General features: G+C 55.7%; 1 protein-coding gene across 1 annotated transcript; it reads left to right on the top strand.

The window, feature by feature from the left end:
• The first annotated feature begins 5,541 nt into the window (after window positions 1-5,541).
• On the top strand, window positions 5,542-16,424 carry LOC104310194 (pterin-4-alpha-carbinolamine dehydratase 2). Its single transcript, XM_054168554.1, has 3 exons — window positions 5,542-5,626; window positions 13,722-13,802; window positions 15,144-16,424. The coding sequence occupies exons 2-3, from the start codon at window positions 13,734-13,736 to the stop codon at window positions 15,237-15,239; spliced, it is 165 nt and encodes a 54-aa protein (XP_054024529.1). The 5' UTR covers window positions 5,542-5,626; window positions 13,722-13,733; the 3' UTR covers window positions 15,240-16,424.
• The last annotated feature ends 452 nt before the right edge of the window (window positions 16,425-16,876 follow it).

The raw sequence follows: 16,876 nt of genomic DNA, 5'->3' as shown, positions 1-16,876 counted from the left end.
TAGTGAGGTCATTCCCAGTCCTCAGAGAAACGCTATTCCCAGCCAGATGCGGGCCATATATTAAAAGTAGCACCTGTGGCTAATATCACAGCAGCTTACCATAAATTTACATGGTAACCAGGATTAGAGCTGTCAGGACTGTTAAAAAATGTCTAGGTTTAATTTGATTTCCAGTATTGAAGGAGCTCTCCAACATTTTGCTTCATAACTATATTTTAAAAGTTAAAAATCACCCCATTGTTAACTTTTACAGCACTCCCGGTGCCCGTGAAGTTGATTTGTTAAACGGGGGTCAGGACAAAGCGAGCCGGCTGCGGGAGGATGGGGAGCCGAGCCCTCGGCGGCAGGCTCGGCGCTGCCGTGTGGATCTTCCCGGGGCCGCATTCAGGTGCAGCTCGCCTCGGCCGTGCTCAGCCTCAGGGCTGGAGCAGCCTCAGCCCCCGACCGCCGCTCCCGATCCGGAGGCGAGGCTGCTTTCCCTCCTTCGCGGCTGCTGACGCGGGCTGCTTTGTCGCCCTTGCCCAGGGCTGCTGGCTCCCTCCGCCGAGTCCTGCGTCAGCTTGCCTGCTGCGTGCAGCTCAGTCGTGTCTTCTGCCTGCCCAGCTAGGTGCTGGCTTCCAGTCGCTCTTCCCTGCACCCCTTGGGTTTCCACCATCCCTCGAGTCCTCTCCCATCTGCTCTGCTGCGTGCACCTGCAGAGTTCTGGAGGTCTTTCTGTGTTAGTGATGCTGTTCACCACCTTCCCTGCCTTTATGAATACAGTAACTGATTTACAACAAAGCAGGAGTTATTTATGGGGGGATTTGCAGAGTGGAGGAAATCTTTGTATCTGAAAATAATGAATTCCTGGCATCTCTGCCTTTATTAGAAACTGATAGTGAAGGTTTGGGGGCTGCTGGAGGTCAACCTGTGGCTGAAACCAACTCAAGTGCCTTGGAGTGGAGCACAGTAAGAATAAATGACTCCTGGATGGCCACACCTCCCTCCACTTGGCTCTTGTGACTGACTTGAGTAAGGAATATGCTCAATGGGTCAGGGTGTCAGGGAGCAGCTGTGGGACCTGAACGTGGTCCATCTGCCTGCACTGCTGCCAGGCCCTGCCAGCAGCAGGCAGGGAGCTCAGGGGCTGGGTGAAGAGCAGAGAAGTTCTGGGGAGATGCTCATTTGAAAGTTTTGTGGCCTTGGAGGATGAGGAGCTACTGCTGGGTGCTCTGCTCGGTGTGTCCTGTGCCCAGTGATGCTCCCAGTTAACTGGCAGCCAGCAGGAGAGATTCTGCAAGGCTGGGAAGCCCATAGTGGTGGATGTGGGATTGGTGGATATGAAACTGGATTGCATCTAGGCAAAAATTGAATCCTTGATGCAGTGAGCTGGGAAATGCCAGGATCTATTCTCTCCTTGTGGCCAGCATGGCCAGTGGGATTCAAAACCATACGAAAGCCAGCCAGTGCTCCAGAACATTTTGGGACCAGTGCTTTGCTCTTGGCAATGTTTTTAGTCTTAAATAGAGTTGCCTTAGTGCCTCAACAGCCTCTTAGGTCTTTTAAAGTCCTTCATAATTAGCCCTTGTATGTCTGGGAACCATCATTTTGTCCTTCAGTCCATTACAGCTTCATGGTTGCAATGCACAGGAGAAACTCATGCCTCATGAAAGTCAGGCAGGTGATCAGCAGTGGTTCCTCCTCTGCATGCTGCAGGCATCTCATCTCCCCATTGGCCAGGGGCTGTGAGTACAGATCCCACCACCCTCATGTGCCCCCTGCCTGTGTCAGCTGCTGCTACAGTACCACTGCCATTGTAGCAGCAGCGTGGCACTCGCACAGGCCCCAGGCCACCAGGACTATCTGAATGTCTCTGCACGGATCACATCCAACACAGTTAGTGCTCTTTACACTGGGGGTTCAGGGTGGGTTTGTGTCCTTCATCTCCTCCAGCAGGCAAGATGTCCCAGCCCAGGTGTGGTAGAAGTTGCATGGGTTTAATTTTTCATGTAAGTTTAATTAGAGAGGCTTCTTTTCCTGACAGGCTGCGTCCTATTTCTCCACAGAACAAACCATTATTGTACTGCTTGTAATCAGGAGTGGGAGTTTCTCATGGCTGAGTTTTGCCCACTGAGTAGCCCTGCTGCATCTCCATTTAAGCAGGACACTGCTTAAATCTGCCCAGCTGACCACTGGGGCTGCTCTCCAGTTGGCTTTCACACAGAAGCCTCCCTGAAAGGATGGATTTGTTGTCACTCAAATCAAATCCAGAAGAGAATGTTTCCCCATGAGACAGCTGGGCATTGGAATCATCTCCCAGGGGAGGTGGTGGATTCCCCTACATTGGGCAGTTTTAAGACAGCCTGGCGGGCTGCTGGGCCAGCTCATTGCAACTCTGCTGTCACCTAGAGAGGCTGGAGCAGGTCATCCTCGGGGGCCCTTCCAGCCTGGCACTCTGGGGTTCTGTGAATTCAGCTGGACGCTTTCATTTGGGAATCATGGAATTGTTTTGGTTGCAGAAGTCTTTCCAGGTCATTGAGTTCAACCTAGCTCTACCCAAGCTGTGCAAGTCAGGCTGAAGCTGCTTTTCCTCCCGCAGCTGGCCCCTCACAATGACTTTGCTTTGCCTTTTCAGTGAAGGCGACCCGGTATGGTGCAACTCCTGCATTAAACCGTGTAGAGGGTCGCTGGAAAGATGCTGACTGCATGCAAACAGCACAGCTCTCTGCCTTGCTTGTTTAACCTGTTGCATCCCTTTGCTCTTGGCGTGAAGCCCAGCTCCGCTTTCAGCCCAGAAATTGCCCTTTTGACACCAGCAGCGCTCACTTCCCGCTGCCGCCACGGAGGGGGCACCCGCTCCGGGGTCCTCTTCTCGCAGTCAGGGGCGGTGGGCTCTGGCTGGCAGGGCGAGCCCAGCCCCCGGCAGCCCTGCTCGCAGGTGCCCCGCGGCTCGCCGCGGGCACATCAGAGCCGCCCGCGCCCCGGCGCCGCCCGGCCCCGGTGCCGCCGAGCCCCGCAGGCTGTGCCGGCCCCGCTTAGCGCGGCGGGGGTCGCAGCGGCGGCGCGGCCCTGACCTCTCTCCGGGGGAGCTCCGCTGGCCGCCCCGCGTCGCGCCGCATTAGTGTGACGAAGCGCAGCGCTGCCGCCGCCGCGGCTTTGGGGCTGATCAGAGCGATTCCTTTCACAAACAACCGCCTTTGCCTAAATCCTTACATCTGCTCCCAAACGCCACTGGCGGGGCCGCGGCGGGGTGAGGCCGGGGGGATTCTTGTTCCTCTGTTCTCAAGCTGCAAACCGGTTTCACACGGAGTGTTCTGGGGGAGAATTTCCCTTCTCCCTCCCCTTCTGGCCCTTTTCTTCCTTGGATTTTGCTAGGCTGAGCTGAGAAGTTCTTTGGACAAACACAAAGCTGTCTGTGACGTGTTGGAGGGGTTTGGTGGGGAGCATGGGGATCCCCTGTGCCGAGTCAGCACTGCACCACTGCATTTGCTTATTGCTAAGGGGGCTCTGTAGGAAAAGGGGGTTCATTTCAGAGGAGAAGGTCCTCATTTCATGCTCTACTGTGATTTTTTCCCTCTTGCTGCAATGAGGAAGATCATACTAGAACAGGGCTTGTTCAGCCTGCAAAAGAGAAGGCTCCAGGGAGACCTTAGAGCAGCCTTCCAGCACCCGAAGGAGCTACAGGAAAGCTGGGCAGGGACTTGGATGAGGGCTTGTGGTGACAGGACAGAGGGCAATGGTTTGCAGCTGTACCAATGTACAGATGGTAACAACCCCAGCATTCTGAGAGTCTGTGTCCCTGCCCATGGCAGATGATCTTTAAGGTCCCTTCCACCCAAACTGCTCTGTGATTCCTCACACCTCCACTGTGGTTTCTTCCTTGCATGTTTGGCTTGTTCCTTGTGTTTCAGGAAGCTGCCAGTGCCGTGCGAGGAGGCTGGTGGGAGGTGAATGGCCACGGGACCAGGCGCTGCTGCTTGCAAGCCATCGCAGAGCAGGGCCTTTCTCAGCACCCTTTGATGTTCTCTAGCATCATAACTGGCAGAGATTTAGAGGATTACCAGAGGCAGGATATGATTGCCCTTGGATACTCAGCAGAGAAGATCTTGAGATATGGATCTGGTAGGATGTGTCATCTTGGCCAGAAGGGCGAGGAGCAGTGAGAGTGCTCCCTGTGTTATCACCAGCAGGCACGGTGTGTGAGCTTCACTGTCCTGGCTGCAGAGTGAACTCCCTCCTGCACATGTGAGTAACAGCTCTGGGTGGGGGCAGTGGGGTTTTGTTTTTCCAGAGCCAGGCCTGTTCCATCCAAAGCATGGTGTGATGGGGTAATGAATTCTGTTCTGCACCCTAGCTGAGCTCTGTAAACACCTGAGGCCTTGGGCACCTTTGTGAGGCAGAGCATTCTCTTCAGTTAACTCTTACTTGGTCTGGTTTACAGCAGCTGCCTGGCATGGGCTGGCACCATGCAGTGGAGGATGCTTTGCTGCCCAAGCAGCAGCATCCTTGTGGAGCACAAAGCCCATCAGAGAGCAGAGGGTTCAGGTGCCAGGATCCCAAAGGCTGGAACTGGAGACTAGCTGCACCTTGTTCCTGGTTTATTGTTACAGTGGTTTGTGTGATGGCTTTACTGCAGTACAGCCAGGGGGTTGATTTGCTGGGCCAAATATTTGCTTTAACAAGTAAAATTGTCATTGTTCTTTCAGTTGTGCAGCCAGCAGAGTTTATTATTCTGAGTGGCTGATTGCTTTAGCAGGTGCTCAGTTAATGGTTGGGTTATTGAATGCTTTTAGGGAGAGTGCAAAAAGCTCATTTTAGAAAGCCCTGTTTCTTGAAGCAGCTATTTTATGTGCTGTAAACCTCCAAAGTGCAGCCTTTCTATTCTGGGTTTGAGCACAAAGCACACAGAAATGGCTTGGGCAGTGGAGAGCTGCATTGCACTGCCTGCACGGCTGGAGGATTTCTTCCGTGCTCCAGCTCAGCACTGAAGCCTGGGATCGTTCCCCTGCTTTTATCGAGATGCTGGTGTAGAGAGCTGTGCTTTTGCACACCTTCAGTCTTAGTCAGGAGGGAAGCTTCCCTGCAGGGCTGAGGAGCTGCAACTGGGGGAAAAAGGGGGGGGAAAGAGCACTGCCTGTGACTGTGTCTGTATGAAGTGTGTCACAAATGCTGTCCCAGGCTGGAATTTGGGATGTCTGCTCATTTTGCAGCGCTGTTTGTGGGTAGCTGTAACTGTTTTTATCTGCCTATAAGCAAATGGATGTGTTTTGTGATCACAGATTCATGGAGCAGGCTGGGTTGGAAGAGACCTGAAAGGTCACCAAGTTCCATCCCCTGCCATGGGCAGGGACACCTCCCAGTAGAGCAGGGCCAGTGTGGTGGTACTGGATGGAGTCTAGGCATGGAAGTTCATCTCTCCCAGACAGAAGTTTCTATGGTGCTGAAGACATCTCCATGTTCTCTCACTTCCATCAAGTCTGCAGATCTGCTTGGTGGGATGGTGGCTAATGGGGGTGTGAGGTCTGTTCATAGAGTCACTGAGAATATCCTCTGCTTTCTGTTCACAAAACCCAGGTGCACTCACTGCAGTAAAAATGAGCCTCAGCACCAAGGCTGCTGGAAAAGCCAAGATGTGACAAGGAGGAAGGTAACAGATGTAACATTTTATATCATGTTATCACCAGTAGATCTAAATTCAGCAGGTAGGAAAATCCTGATATAAACAGGCTTAGAAGAGAGAAAGTTGAGGATTGCTGTGCCTGTTGCACGTGAGGCTTAGCATGAGAGGAAGAGGAGAGCAAAGCAAGACCTGGGGCAGGTCAGAGCTCTCTCTGCCTTCCTTATTCCCTTTCCTTGCACTGCTCTGTCCCCCTTGGCCTTAGCACAAAGTGTAGATTTGTTTTTAAGAGCAGTTGAATCTCAGGTGGGACAAGGTACACCTGCACCTGCTTTCTGGCAAAGGGATGTCCTGCCTGGGGCACTGCTGAGCCTGGCAGCTGAAGCCTTTGCCTCAGGCCTCCTGTGGAGAGCTGCATCTCAAGCACCATTGGGGGTTGTGCCAGGACAAGGGGCAGTGGTTTAACACTGAAAAGGGCTGGATTTAGAGGAGGTGTAAGGAAGAAGTTTTTCAGTGAGGGTGGTGAAACACTGGAACATGTTGCCCAGAGAGGTGGTAGATGTCCCAGCCCTGGGAACAGGTGAGGTTGGTTGGGGCTCTGAGCACCCTGCTGTAGTTGCAGCGGTCCCTGAGCTCCCCTGCAGGGGACTTGGGCTAAATGAGCTCCAAAGGTCCCTTCCAACCCAAACCATTCCATGGCTGTGTCACCTGCAGTGCTGCAGCCAGTACAGGCTGTGCTGAGTGAGTGCCATGGGCAGCTTGGGCTGTTCCTGGGGCAGCATTCCTGGAGCTGCCTTCTGTCACCTCACAGCTCTGGCCTGTGTCCCTGTGTGAGCAGCATCCCTGCCGGGGCTGTGCCTCCAGCTCCACTGCTCCTTGCCTCCATTTCTTCTTCAGGCTGGCTGATCTATGACAATAAACAGCACCAGGCTGGGTGAGGAGAGGAGGGAAGCTGTTGTTTATCTGCTCAGGTGGTTCCCATTAGCAGGATGCTGGTCTGTATTATGTTACTCAAATCAGAGTGTCCCAACAGGACAGAAATTATGAAGATTGTTACAGTATGTTTCATCCCATGTAAGAGCAACAAATTGCAATAATTTCTTTAATAGGAAAATCAGTGCCTTGGCAAGGTTACTGCTGAACAATCTGATTTAACTCTGGCTTTGCTTGCATTATTTCTTAATACATAAAAACTATTTGCATAGTGTCTGGAGTATAAACATGCTGAGAATCAAAGGCAGGAGGGCCCTCTGCAAGAGAGGCGAGTGGCAAACTGCTGGGAGCAGAGCAGTGTTTGTGCTTCCCCTGTCAGGAGCTGTTGAGACAGAGCTGGCCAGCGCCTGCTTCACTGCCCTAATTGTAAACAAGTGTGGGGAGGCAGGCACAGCACCCCGGGGGACGTGCTGCAGGGCCCTGCACAGGCCCGGGGCGGAGAGCAGGGCTTGCGCTGGGGCAGGAGCGCGCGGAGGGGACCCTCTGCAGCGCTGCTGTAGCGGTGATGTGTGCAGGGCACAGAGGGAGCTCTGTGGGAAGCAGTGCAGCCAAGGCTGCTCAGCTGGAAACTGTAGCTGTGGTGCCTCACATTGTGCTGTGCAGGCAGAGGAGACGCCGTGGTACGTGCTGGCTCATCTGCAGTGTTCCTCTTCAGTCCTCTCCCCTCAGAGCACAGGGCTCTCCCCTCCACCCCAGCTGATGGGTTCTGAGAAGGCTGGCTGCATTTGCAGTGCTCTGCTGCTCGAGCTATCGAAGCAGGGAAGTCCACACCTCTAGCAGGCATTTGTTTGGTGCTGGGCACCTTTGGATGCTGCTGGCTGCCCAAGCCTGGATGGGGTGGGATGGAAGGAGTGGGGAAACGTGGGCACCACACCTGAGCCACTGTGTCTGTGGCTTGCACTTGAGAGATGGAGACATGAAGGGTCTGGAGATCAAGTCCTGTGAGGAGCAACAACTGAGGGACCTGGGGTGGTTCAGTTTGGAGGAAAGGAGGCTGAGGGGAGACCTTCTGGCTCTTTACAGCTATCTGAAAGGAGGTTGGAGCCAGGTGAGGTTTGGTCTCTTCTCCCAAGGAACAAGTGACAGGATGAGAGCAAATGGCCTCAAGTTGTGCCAGGGGAGGTTTAGGTTGCACATGAGGAACAATTTCTGGCCCAAAAGGTTTGCCAAGGCCTGGCCCAGGCTGCCCAGGGCAGTGGTGGAGTTTCCATCCCTGGAGGGACTGAAAAGCCCTGGAGATGTGGAGCTGAGGGAGATGGCTTAGTGCTGGGCTAACACTTGGACTTGATGGTCTTAAAGGTCTCTTCCAACCAAAACAATTCTCTGGTTCTGTGGTTTAGATGTGTGCCTCAGGACTGTCTCAGCTGTTCTTGGAATGGTATTTAAAAGGAGAAGAGCAATGGGAAGATGTTCTCCTGTTGTGGGTGAATCCAGACAGACACCCCACCACCTCCCCCCACCAAAAAAGAGGAAAATATCTAATGCCACATCATGATGCAGGGTCCCTGGGGTGCTTCAGACTGGTGAGGCCAACAGGGAAGAAGCCCAGAGTGGGTGTGTGGTTTGGAGGCTGAATACCTGTCCTGTGCTGCCAGCCGGTTCCAAATGCCAGCTGAATCCCTCTTTGTGGTGTGTTTTAACCATGCTGTCACTTCCAGATGAAGAGTGGCCTTGTGAGGTGGTATTTGCATATTCCTCAGGCAAAAGGCTTTCTCTAATGGAAGTAAAATAAAACAAACCCTGCATTTTCCTTGAGAGCACTGCAGAGAATGCCATGGGATGAAGTGAGAGCCTGGGGACTGGCTAAACAAGACTGGAAAGAGCTCAGCGTGGAAGAGCTTTTGCCTTCTACCTGCTGGCCCAGAGCTCAGTGCTGGGGACACACATCAGCTGGGGCTGTGAAAGCTGCTGCAGCTCGAGGTGACCCTTGCTGATGTGAGGTGGTTGTCAGTGCTGAGGGCAGCAGGTGCTGCACGCTGGGGAGTGGAAGGCAGCAGTGTGAGGCCTGCCCAGCCCTTCCCTTGTGTGACAGAGGCACTGCACTCGGCTGATTTCTTCACTGCCCACTGATAAATGGGGCAGCTGCAGCCGGGGTGGGTGGGGAAGGGAAGACAGGTAGCCCTTGCACTGCAGAAGGTCGAGGTTAATGCTGCCCCCCGCCTCAGAATGACAGATGGGAGGCAGAAACCTTGACGTGCCTGTGATCAGCTGCCTGGCTGAGCCTCCCCAGCCCCGGGTAGGTGCTTCACGGAGTGCTCATCCTAAGCCAAACAGCTGGAGAGGGCAGGGCTCTGGCATGGCACCTCTCGGCTGTTTGTCTTGCCTGGGTCCCCTCCTGAGCCCAGTGCTGTCAGCCGCTCTGCTCCGGACCGGCGCCGGGGGTGATCCGGGATGGGGAGGGTGATCCAGGAGCAGGGGTGCTCCGGGACCGGGGGTGCTCCACCGCCAGGGGTGATCTGGGGCCGGGGGTGCTCCAGCGCCGGGGGTGATCCGGGACCGGAGCCGCACGGCGGCTGATGTATGAGCACGACACAGCGACCTGCGCTGCTTTGATGTGGGAACTCATCAAGATAATGCTGGCAAGCCTGGGAGGAAGGCAGCATGTTTAGAAAGCATTAAGATGAATTGATGTCTTGCTTCAGAAGTGTGAAAGGAAGAGTGATGGCAGATTAGCTGCAGGGTCCCGCGGCGCTCCCGGAGCCCTGCCGGGCTGCGCAGCGCCAGCGCCGGCTGCAGTTTCATCTCTCCTCTCGCTTGTGACAGCAGAGTGCCTGGCCCTGCCTTTCCATTCGCACACAGCAGAAGTCCCATTAAGGTTTATTTTGTCACTTGCCAGAGCAGTTTGGCCAGCCCTGAAGCGTTGTGGGAGGACCTTCTGGTGGCCTTTCAGAACTTAAAGGAGGTGGTCGGAAAGCTGGGGACAGAGCTTTGAGCAGGGCCTGTTGTGACAGGACGAGGGGGGATGGTTTGAACTAAAAGAGGGTGAGAGCTGAGAGTGGGGGATGGTGAGAACTAAAAGAGGTTTTGAACTGAGAGTGGTGAGTCCTGGCCCAGGGTGCCCAGATGGATGGGAGCTGCCCCATCCCTGGCACCATTGCAGGCCAGGTCGCTTGGGGCCCTGAGCTACCTGCTGTAGGTGCAGCTGTCCCTGCTGAGTGCAGGGGGCTGGGCTGGATGAGCTTTGAAGGTCCCTTCCCCCCTGATGTTTCCATGAGCCTATGAGTGTTTTTAAGCTTTTTCTTTCTCTGTTATTAGGTTTCCTTGTTCTTCTGAGAGTCAGCCTGATTTTCATCTCCTGGAGGCACACTCTGGCTGCTAGTGTTAAACAATACAAACATTTCAGAGGCAGTGTTACCACTGAGGCATATTTAGTTCTGTCTTCAATAATGTTAGAAGCCATGAAGGGTGGAGCCCTCCTGACACATCTGAAGCATCTCTGTGCAGGATTCCTTCACTGCTTGCTGCTTCTGTTGCTCTTTGTGGTTCACTGCAGGGACTCTGTTCTGCCGTCCCTTGGGTGATGCTCTGTGTGTGTTTGGAGTGACCTCTGTGTGTCTGGAGCTTACCTTCGACAGATGTCCTGGAAGGATTAAGCTGGCAGTGTCTGCCTCATCTGCTTCTCACTGAAACATCACAACACTTTATAACATTTAATACCCTAAAGCCTCCTTGAATGCTTCTTCATGGCTTGTAGAAAATGCAGATCCTTCCCTGCACCTCTCCTGTCATTTCTGAAGGAAGAATCTGAAACAGTTGTGATGAGTGGCTGAGGGGCTGCAGCACTCTGCCACTGCTGCAGTGAGCTGCAGGCTGTGCCGGCAGCGCTGCAGTGATCTCCAGGCTGTGCTGGCAGTGCTGCAGTGATCTCCAGGCTGTGCCGGCAGCGCTGCAGTGATCTCCAGGCTCTGCTGGCAGCACTGCAGTGGGTTCCAGGCTGTGCTGGCAGCGCTGCAGTGATCTCCAGGCTGTGCCGGCAGCGCTGCAGTGATCTCCAGGCTGTGCTGGCAGCGCTGCAGTGGGTTCCAGGCTGTGCCGGCAGCGCTGCAGTGGGTTCCAGGCTGTGCTGGCAGTGCTGCAGTGATCTCCAGGCTCTGCTGGCAGCGCTGCAGTGATCTCCAGGCTGTGCCGGCAGCGCTGCAGTGATCTCCAGGCTGTGCTGGCAGCGCTGCAGTGGGCTCCAGGCTGTGCTGGCAGCGCTGCAGTGGGCTCCAGGCTGTGCTGGCAGCGCTGCAGTGGGCTCCAGGCTGTGCTGGCAGCGCTGCAGTGATCTCCAGGCTGTGCCGGCAGCGCTGCAGTAGGCTGCAGGCTGTGCTGGCAGTGCTGCAGTGATCTCCAGGCTGTGCTGGCAGCGCTGCAGTGGGCTCCAGGCTGTGCTGGCAGCGCTGCAGTGATCTCCAGGCTGTGCTGGCAGCGCTGCAGTGGGTTCCAGGCTGTGCTGGCAGCACTGCAGTGATCTCCAGGCTGTGCTGGCAGCGCTGCAGTGGGCTCCAGGCTGCGCCGGCTCTCAGCTGGCGAGGGCAGTGCTTGTCCCGCGGCGCGTGATGGTCTGATACGCTCTGCCCGCCGCCGCGCTCTTGGCAATGATCTTGCACTGCAGGCTGCACAATCATTTTCATTAGCTGGAGTTAAGGTTGAAGAAGTGCAGGCTCCTGCCCCAATTAAGGCTGGTTGTGTCGCCGGAATGTGGTAATTACTTTAATTGATCACAAGATAGTTTCCTTGATCACCAATTAGGGCCAATTGCCGATCGAGTTTCAGGCCGCGCAGCCCCGTCCGAGCTGATTTTCTGTAACGGTGTTTTCATATCTAATCAGCCCCAAAGTTCTTTTCCTTCCACAGCCAATTTTCTGTTCCCAAAGCAAGGTTATGGCTCTACAAATACAGAGGTGATTCCCAAACAATAGCAGTCCCATGCCCGCAACCAGCCGAGGAAGCGTTTAGGGCCTTAATGGAGATTGCCTGGGTGAAATTGCTGGGCAGGACCCCGGCTCATTTTCTACTGGGAGCTGCTTTTGTGGGTAATTAAAATAAACTAAAGTAGAAGAGCTGCCTGGGGTGATGTGCAGAGAGGGAGAAGGCTGCTGGGCAGAGCAGGACGTGGCTCCTGGGCGCGCGGGCTTCGTCCTTTGCCGTGCCGCCGCCGGGGTCAGCCGGAGCGCCAGCGGCGGGACCCGCCCTGGCGAGGGTCTCCGTGCCAGGATGGATGCCTTCTCGTGACTGGGACGTTCTTCAGGAGGAGCAGCTGCTGTGAGACCCATGTCCACTCCATCCAGATGGAGGCTTTGTTGGTGCCTGTGGGGAAGAGGCAGAGGGTTGGTGTGTGCTGAGGAGAAGGCTCCGTTGTCCACAAGGCGGTGGGGATCTGGTGGTCCCCTGTCCGTGAGCAGTTGGCCACTGGTTGGTGAGCGTTTGGTGGGCCACTGAGCGGGAGGATTTGGTGGTCCAGCTCTCAGAGAGGATTTAGTGGTGCACTGCTGGGGAGGGTTTGTCACCACAGAGCAGGATCTGCAGAGCAGATGGATGTGGCAGGCTCGTCTGCTCGTGCAGTTCGCTCTGCCTGCCGGGAAGGGATGACCATTGTCAGAGCAGCAGCGAGCTGTGCTTGTGTGCTGGCACCTGTGTGCAGAGCTGGCTGGGCTCTTGGGCTGGGCAGGCAGGCAGAGTGGGCACGAAGCTGGCAGGGCTCTTCCTGGATTGAATCTGTCTTTCCCTTGCTGCTTGCTGGAGCAAAGCAGTCTTGGTGCAGTTTGGGGGCACGTCCGTGTGCAGCTGGCTGTGCTGGAAGCAACGTTTGTGTCCAGCCCAGGGGCGCTCAGAACGTTCCCATCAGGTACCACTCCTGGTGCAGGAGTGTTCCAAACCACTGCTGACATCTGAAGCACAACCTGCAGCCTGCTGCTTCAAAGAGCCTGCTGAAACATTTGCAAATTTTTAGAAGTAATTGTTCCCTCGGAGGGAAGCTGAACCCAGGGAGGCCTCCAAGGCCAGGCAGAGTTCTCCCAAAGCTTGGAATGCTCTTGGGTCAAAGAAAAAAGCTTTTTAATTGCTGACAGTTTGGTGATTCCCAAATGACAAACCTCACTGGAGTGATTTCCCCTGATTATAACTCTTGCCTGCCTTTGACTGGCACAGCCACTGACAGAGCCCTGCCTCCTCCAGGCACCGCTTCTGGCTGGGGCTTTTGTGGTGTTGGCTTTGGGTTTTTTCCTGACTTAAAGGCTTTTGTAATTTGTGAGAGGAAAAAGGACTTGAAGCTATTATCAACCATTACATGGCATCCACTGACCACATGTGGGTCTGCAGCAGCCACCCCTGGCTGGAATCCAGGCGAGGGATGTGCTCTTCCATCAGTCAGCCCTGGAGAACTACCTGAGCCAGGGAGGGGGTTGCTGGGCTTGCTGTCTCGTAATGGAAAGCAGGCTGCAGCAGGGGTGGTGCTTCACCTGTGCCTGATAACCCAGGTCCTGAACCCCGGTGGGTGAGCAAAGCCATGGGCTTAGTGGTGCCCTGCTCATGCAGGAGCCCCTGGGGGCCCTGCTCCGTGGCTGCCTTCCTGATGCCCATGGACATCCTCATTTGCTTTAGGATTTACTCCTAAGTGTTTTGCAAGGGCCTCTTCTTGAGTCCGTGCTAAAACCTGTGTCCGGGGGGGGCGTGCCGTGCAGAGTGGGGGCAGAGGGCTGGAAACCCATTTCTGCTCAGTGTGAAGGGAAAACGTTTTCCCCTGGAGCAGGGGGGCAGCCCCACCTGCTGCCTTTCTGCCCCCAGCCAAATAAATGGCAAACCATTTAGGGGAAAGGATGTGTTCCTGGAAGGGGCACCAGGGATGCTGTGGCACGGGGCTCAGTCAGGGGTGAGGGGTTTGGGATGGGTGGTTAGAATCCCTGCTGGATACCAAAGGTGAAAGCATTGCTCTCAGGCAGCAGCTTGGAGCCCTGAGCAGAGTGGTTCCCTGGGTCTGATTCCAGCCGTCCCAGGAAGTGCTTTGGTGGTGTGAGAAGGTGAAACGCTCTGCACAAGCCTGAGGCGCAGCAATCCGTGACAGCTGCAGGAGCTCTGCAGCTCTGGGAGCGGATCCTGCTGGCAGTGCTGCAGGTGCCTTGCATCCTCCCTGTGCTCTTTCTCTCTGCAGGCCTTCGGGTTTATGACCCGCGTTGCCCTGCAAGCAGAGAAGATGAATCACCACCCAGAGTGGTCCAATGTCTACAGCAAGGTAAGGTGTCACAGGAGGCAAAGGGCTGGCTCCTTCTCTCTGGGCTTGTTTGGCAGCTCCTGTCGAGGGGAGGGAGGGAGGGAGGTTGAGATGTGAGGTTTTAAAGAGATGCTGAGGTATTTATAGTGGTGAGGAGTCAAGAATCAAGCTCTTTGTGGTGGCTACCAGCTGCGTGCTTTGAACCTGATGCTGCACCTCTCTAGCTGAGATCTATGAATAAAATAGGAGCCTTTAAACTCCTCTTTAGCCACCCTGAATAAGTTACTGTCTGGAAATTGCTCAGCAGCTCTTGTTCCTTTCTGTGCAGCGAGCCAGGGCCCCAGCAGTGCAGGGCAGCAGCGCCTCGGTGCGCAGGTACCCGGGTGGGAGCCTGGCAGCCTCACTCCAGGCTGATTCTTTCAGAACTGTAGGCTCCTATGGCTCAGCATAGCAGCTTATAAAATATGTTTATAATATCACCTAGCTGGTGGTGGTCTCCCATTTACAAGGGCTCCAAGGAGCACTGCAGTCCTTGAATGAAAGGTGCTGTGTGGAGGGGGAGGTTCCTGCTCTGCCTCTCGCTGCATTGTGGGGGTTGCTCGCTGCAGTATTTGGCTGATCTCTGGCAGTCCCACTGAAAACAGACTGAAAGACACGGGGCACCCACCCCCCCCAGCACCTCTCCATGTCCCCTCTCTGGCAGAGACACCCCAGCACAGGCTCCTGCTCATCAGCCCTTTGGGTCACCCTGTTTAAGAGGACATGAAATGGTCACTGCACAGAGTCCTGACCCTGCCCTTCATGATTTTCCTGGCTTTCCAGAGTGTTCAGAAATACTCTCTTTTCCCCCTCTTTTCCCCAAACCTCAGTCAAGGGCAAGTCTGAGTGACACCAGCCTGTCCCCTGGCTCAGTCTAAAGGCAGCTGTGGGCAGCTGCTGCACAGCAGGGTGCCCCACTCCTTTGCTTTGGGGAATGAACCTGCAACAAGCTTTGCAATCTTTTCACCTCCAGGGTGCTGCTCTGCAGCACACTGCCTGAGCTCCTGACCCGGCTCTTGGCAGCCAGAGCACTGGCCCAGGCTCTTCATGAAACCTGGAGTGTGAGTGGAAGAAGGAGGTGGTTAGACTCCTCTGGCCAGCGTTGCAGAGCCTCTTGTGATGAGTGAAGGGACTCCCTCTGCCTGTGCTTCAGGCTCTGCTGAGCCCCCTCCCCTGCAGCACCTTCTGCTGCACAGGAGCAGTGGGTGCACAGCTCCCTGCTGGCCAGGAGCATCCTGTAACAGCAGCCTATCCCAGAGACAGCCCCTGCTGCTCCCCTGCATGCCCAGGCTGCTCTGGGAGCTCTGCTTTGGTTGTTGGCAGGTGCAGATCACTCTGACATCCCACGACTGCGGCGGCCTGACCAGGAGGGACGTGCGGCTGGCTCGCTTCATCGACACAGCTGCTGCCTCGCCGTAGCCAGGCTGGGCAGCACTGCCACCCCTGGCCCTGTACCCTGCCTTCACAAAGCCTCATTGCTTGTACCCCTGGCTTCACACCCCCTGAGACATGGTACTTTGTAAGAGGGTGGCTTGGCTTTGCTGGCCTCTCAAACCGTCATCTTGAGACCCCTCCTGCCCCTGCTTGTCCCTTCCGGCCCCTGCAGGAGGATGTGGCAGGTAAAGCAGCCACAAACCAGTCCTGAACGATCCTTTTCCAGTAACTAAAGCAAGCTGGAATGACAGTGGAAGCCCACCCACACCTGCTGGTGCTCCCCAAGCCCACAGGCCTGGTGGCAGCTGACCCAGGAGGTTTGTTTGTCTCTGCACTTCAGTGTTAGAGCAGCCAGGCTGGGTCAGTGCCCTCTGAGCTGGCTCCTGCAGTGCTGGAAACTTCAGCTCTGCTCCAGCTAATGCACAATCACCATGGAACCATGGAATGCATTGGGTTGGAAGGGACCTTTCAAGCTCATCTGTCCACCCCCCCTGCAGCAAGCAGGGACAACCCCAATCAGATAAGTTGCTCAAACCCCCTCAGGCCTGACCTGGAATGTCTCCAGGGATGGGGTCTCCATCATCTCCCTGGGAAGCCTGTTCCAGTGTTCCACCACTCTCATGGTTGAGAACTTCCTGCTGTCCCATCTGGATCTGCCCTGCTTTAGTTCACAGCTGTCGTGCTGCAGCCCTTGTAAGCAGCCTCCCCCAGTGCCTTCTCCTTCAGGTACCAGAAGGCTGCTGTGAGGTCTCCCCAGAGCCTCCTCAACCCCAGCTGAATCCCAGTTTGCTCCCAGCACTCACATCATCAAAGCAAGCTGTGCCGATGCGCTGGGCAGGGCCAGGTCAGTGCTCAGCACCATGCAGGATCGAGCCATGACTTGTGTTTCACCACCCTGGTACCTGCTGATCGGGGTGAGGGTGGCTTGGCTGGGAGCCCAGAGCTGCTGCTGGTGGAGGCAGCAGCACTAGCAGGGTTCTTGCTAGGCTGGGCTCAGCTGCAGCTATGCTCACCCTTCCTTCTGGTTTGCTAGCTGCAGTTACTCGTTGCAAGCATTGTTCCAAGGGCTGCAGATCCCACTCAGGACGTTTAGAGGCTGCCCTGCTTTCATAGTCTCTGGTTTTTGTGCTCCTCCCCGACACAGATTTCCACTGCCAGCAGGGAGCTTTCGACCTGGGGCAGGCTTGCAGCAGGGCCTCTCTCCGAGTGTCCCCAGCATGCCCCGTCCTGCCCTGCCAGCAGCTCTGGCTGCCTGCCGGCATCGCCGGGGTGACGGCGGCGGCGCTGCCGGCAGGGAGGCCGCTGAGGGGCAGGCTCCTGCCGTGGCTGAGGTGTGAGGTCCCTCAGGTGGCTGGGGTGCAGAGTGCCCCCAGCTGCCAAGCAGCGTTCTGTCCAGGAGACGAGCAAGGCATTTGGGGTTAGCCTCTGGCTGTGCTGTGCTACCTGGCTGCAGGAAGCAGCGTTCACGCAGTGCCCTGGGTTGGAAGGGACCCTCCAGGGTGATCTTGGCCAGCAGCCCTGCACTGAGGACAGCTCCAGCTAGAGCAGGCTGCCCAGGGACACATCCAGGCTGACCTTGAACACCTCCGGGCCCAGGGCCTCAACCACAGGGCAAACCTGTT

Source organism: Dryobates pubescens, chromosome 16 (genome assembly GCF_014839835.1).
Source record: "Dryobates pubescens isolate bDryPub1 chromosome 16, bDryPub1.pri, whole genome shotgun sequence".
Classification (NCBI taxonomy): domain Eukaryota; kingdom Metazoa; phylum Chordata; class Aves; order Piciformes; family Picidae; genus Dryobates; species Dryobates pubescens.
Note: the sequence above shows the minus strand (reverse complement) of the source record. Positions and strands in the feature narration are given on the sequence as shown.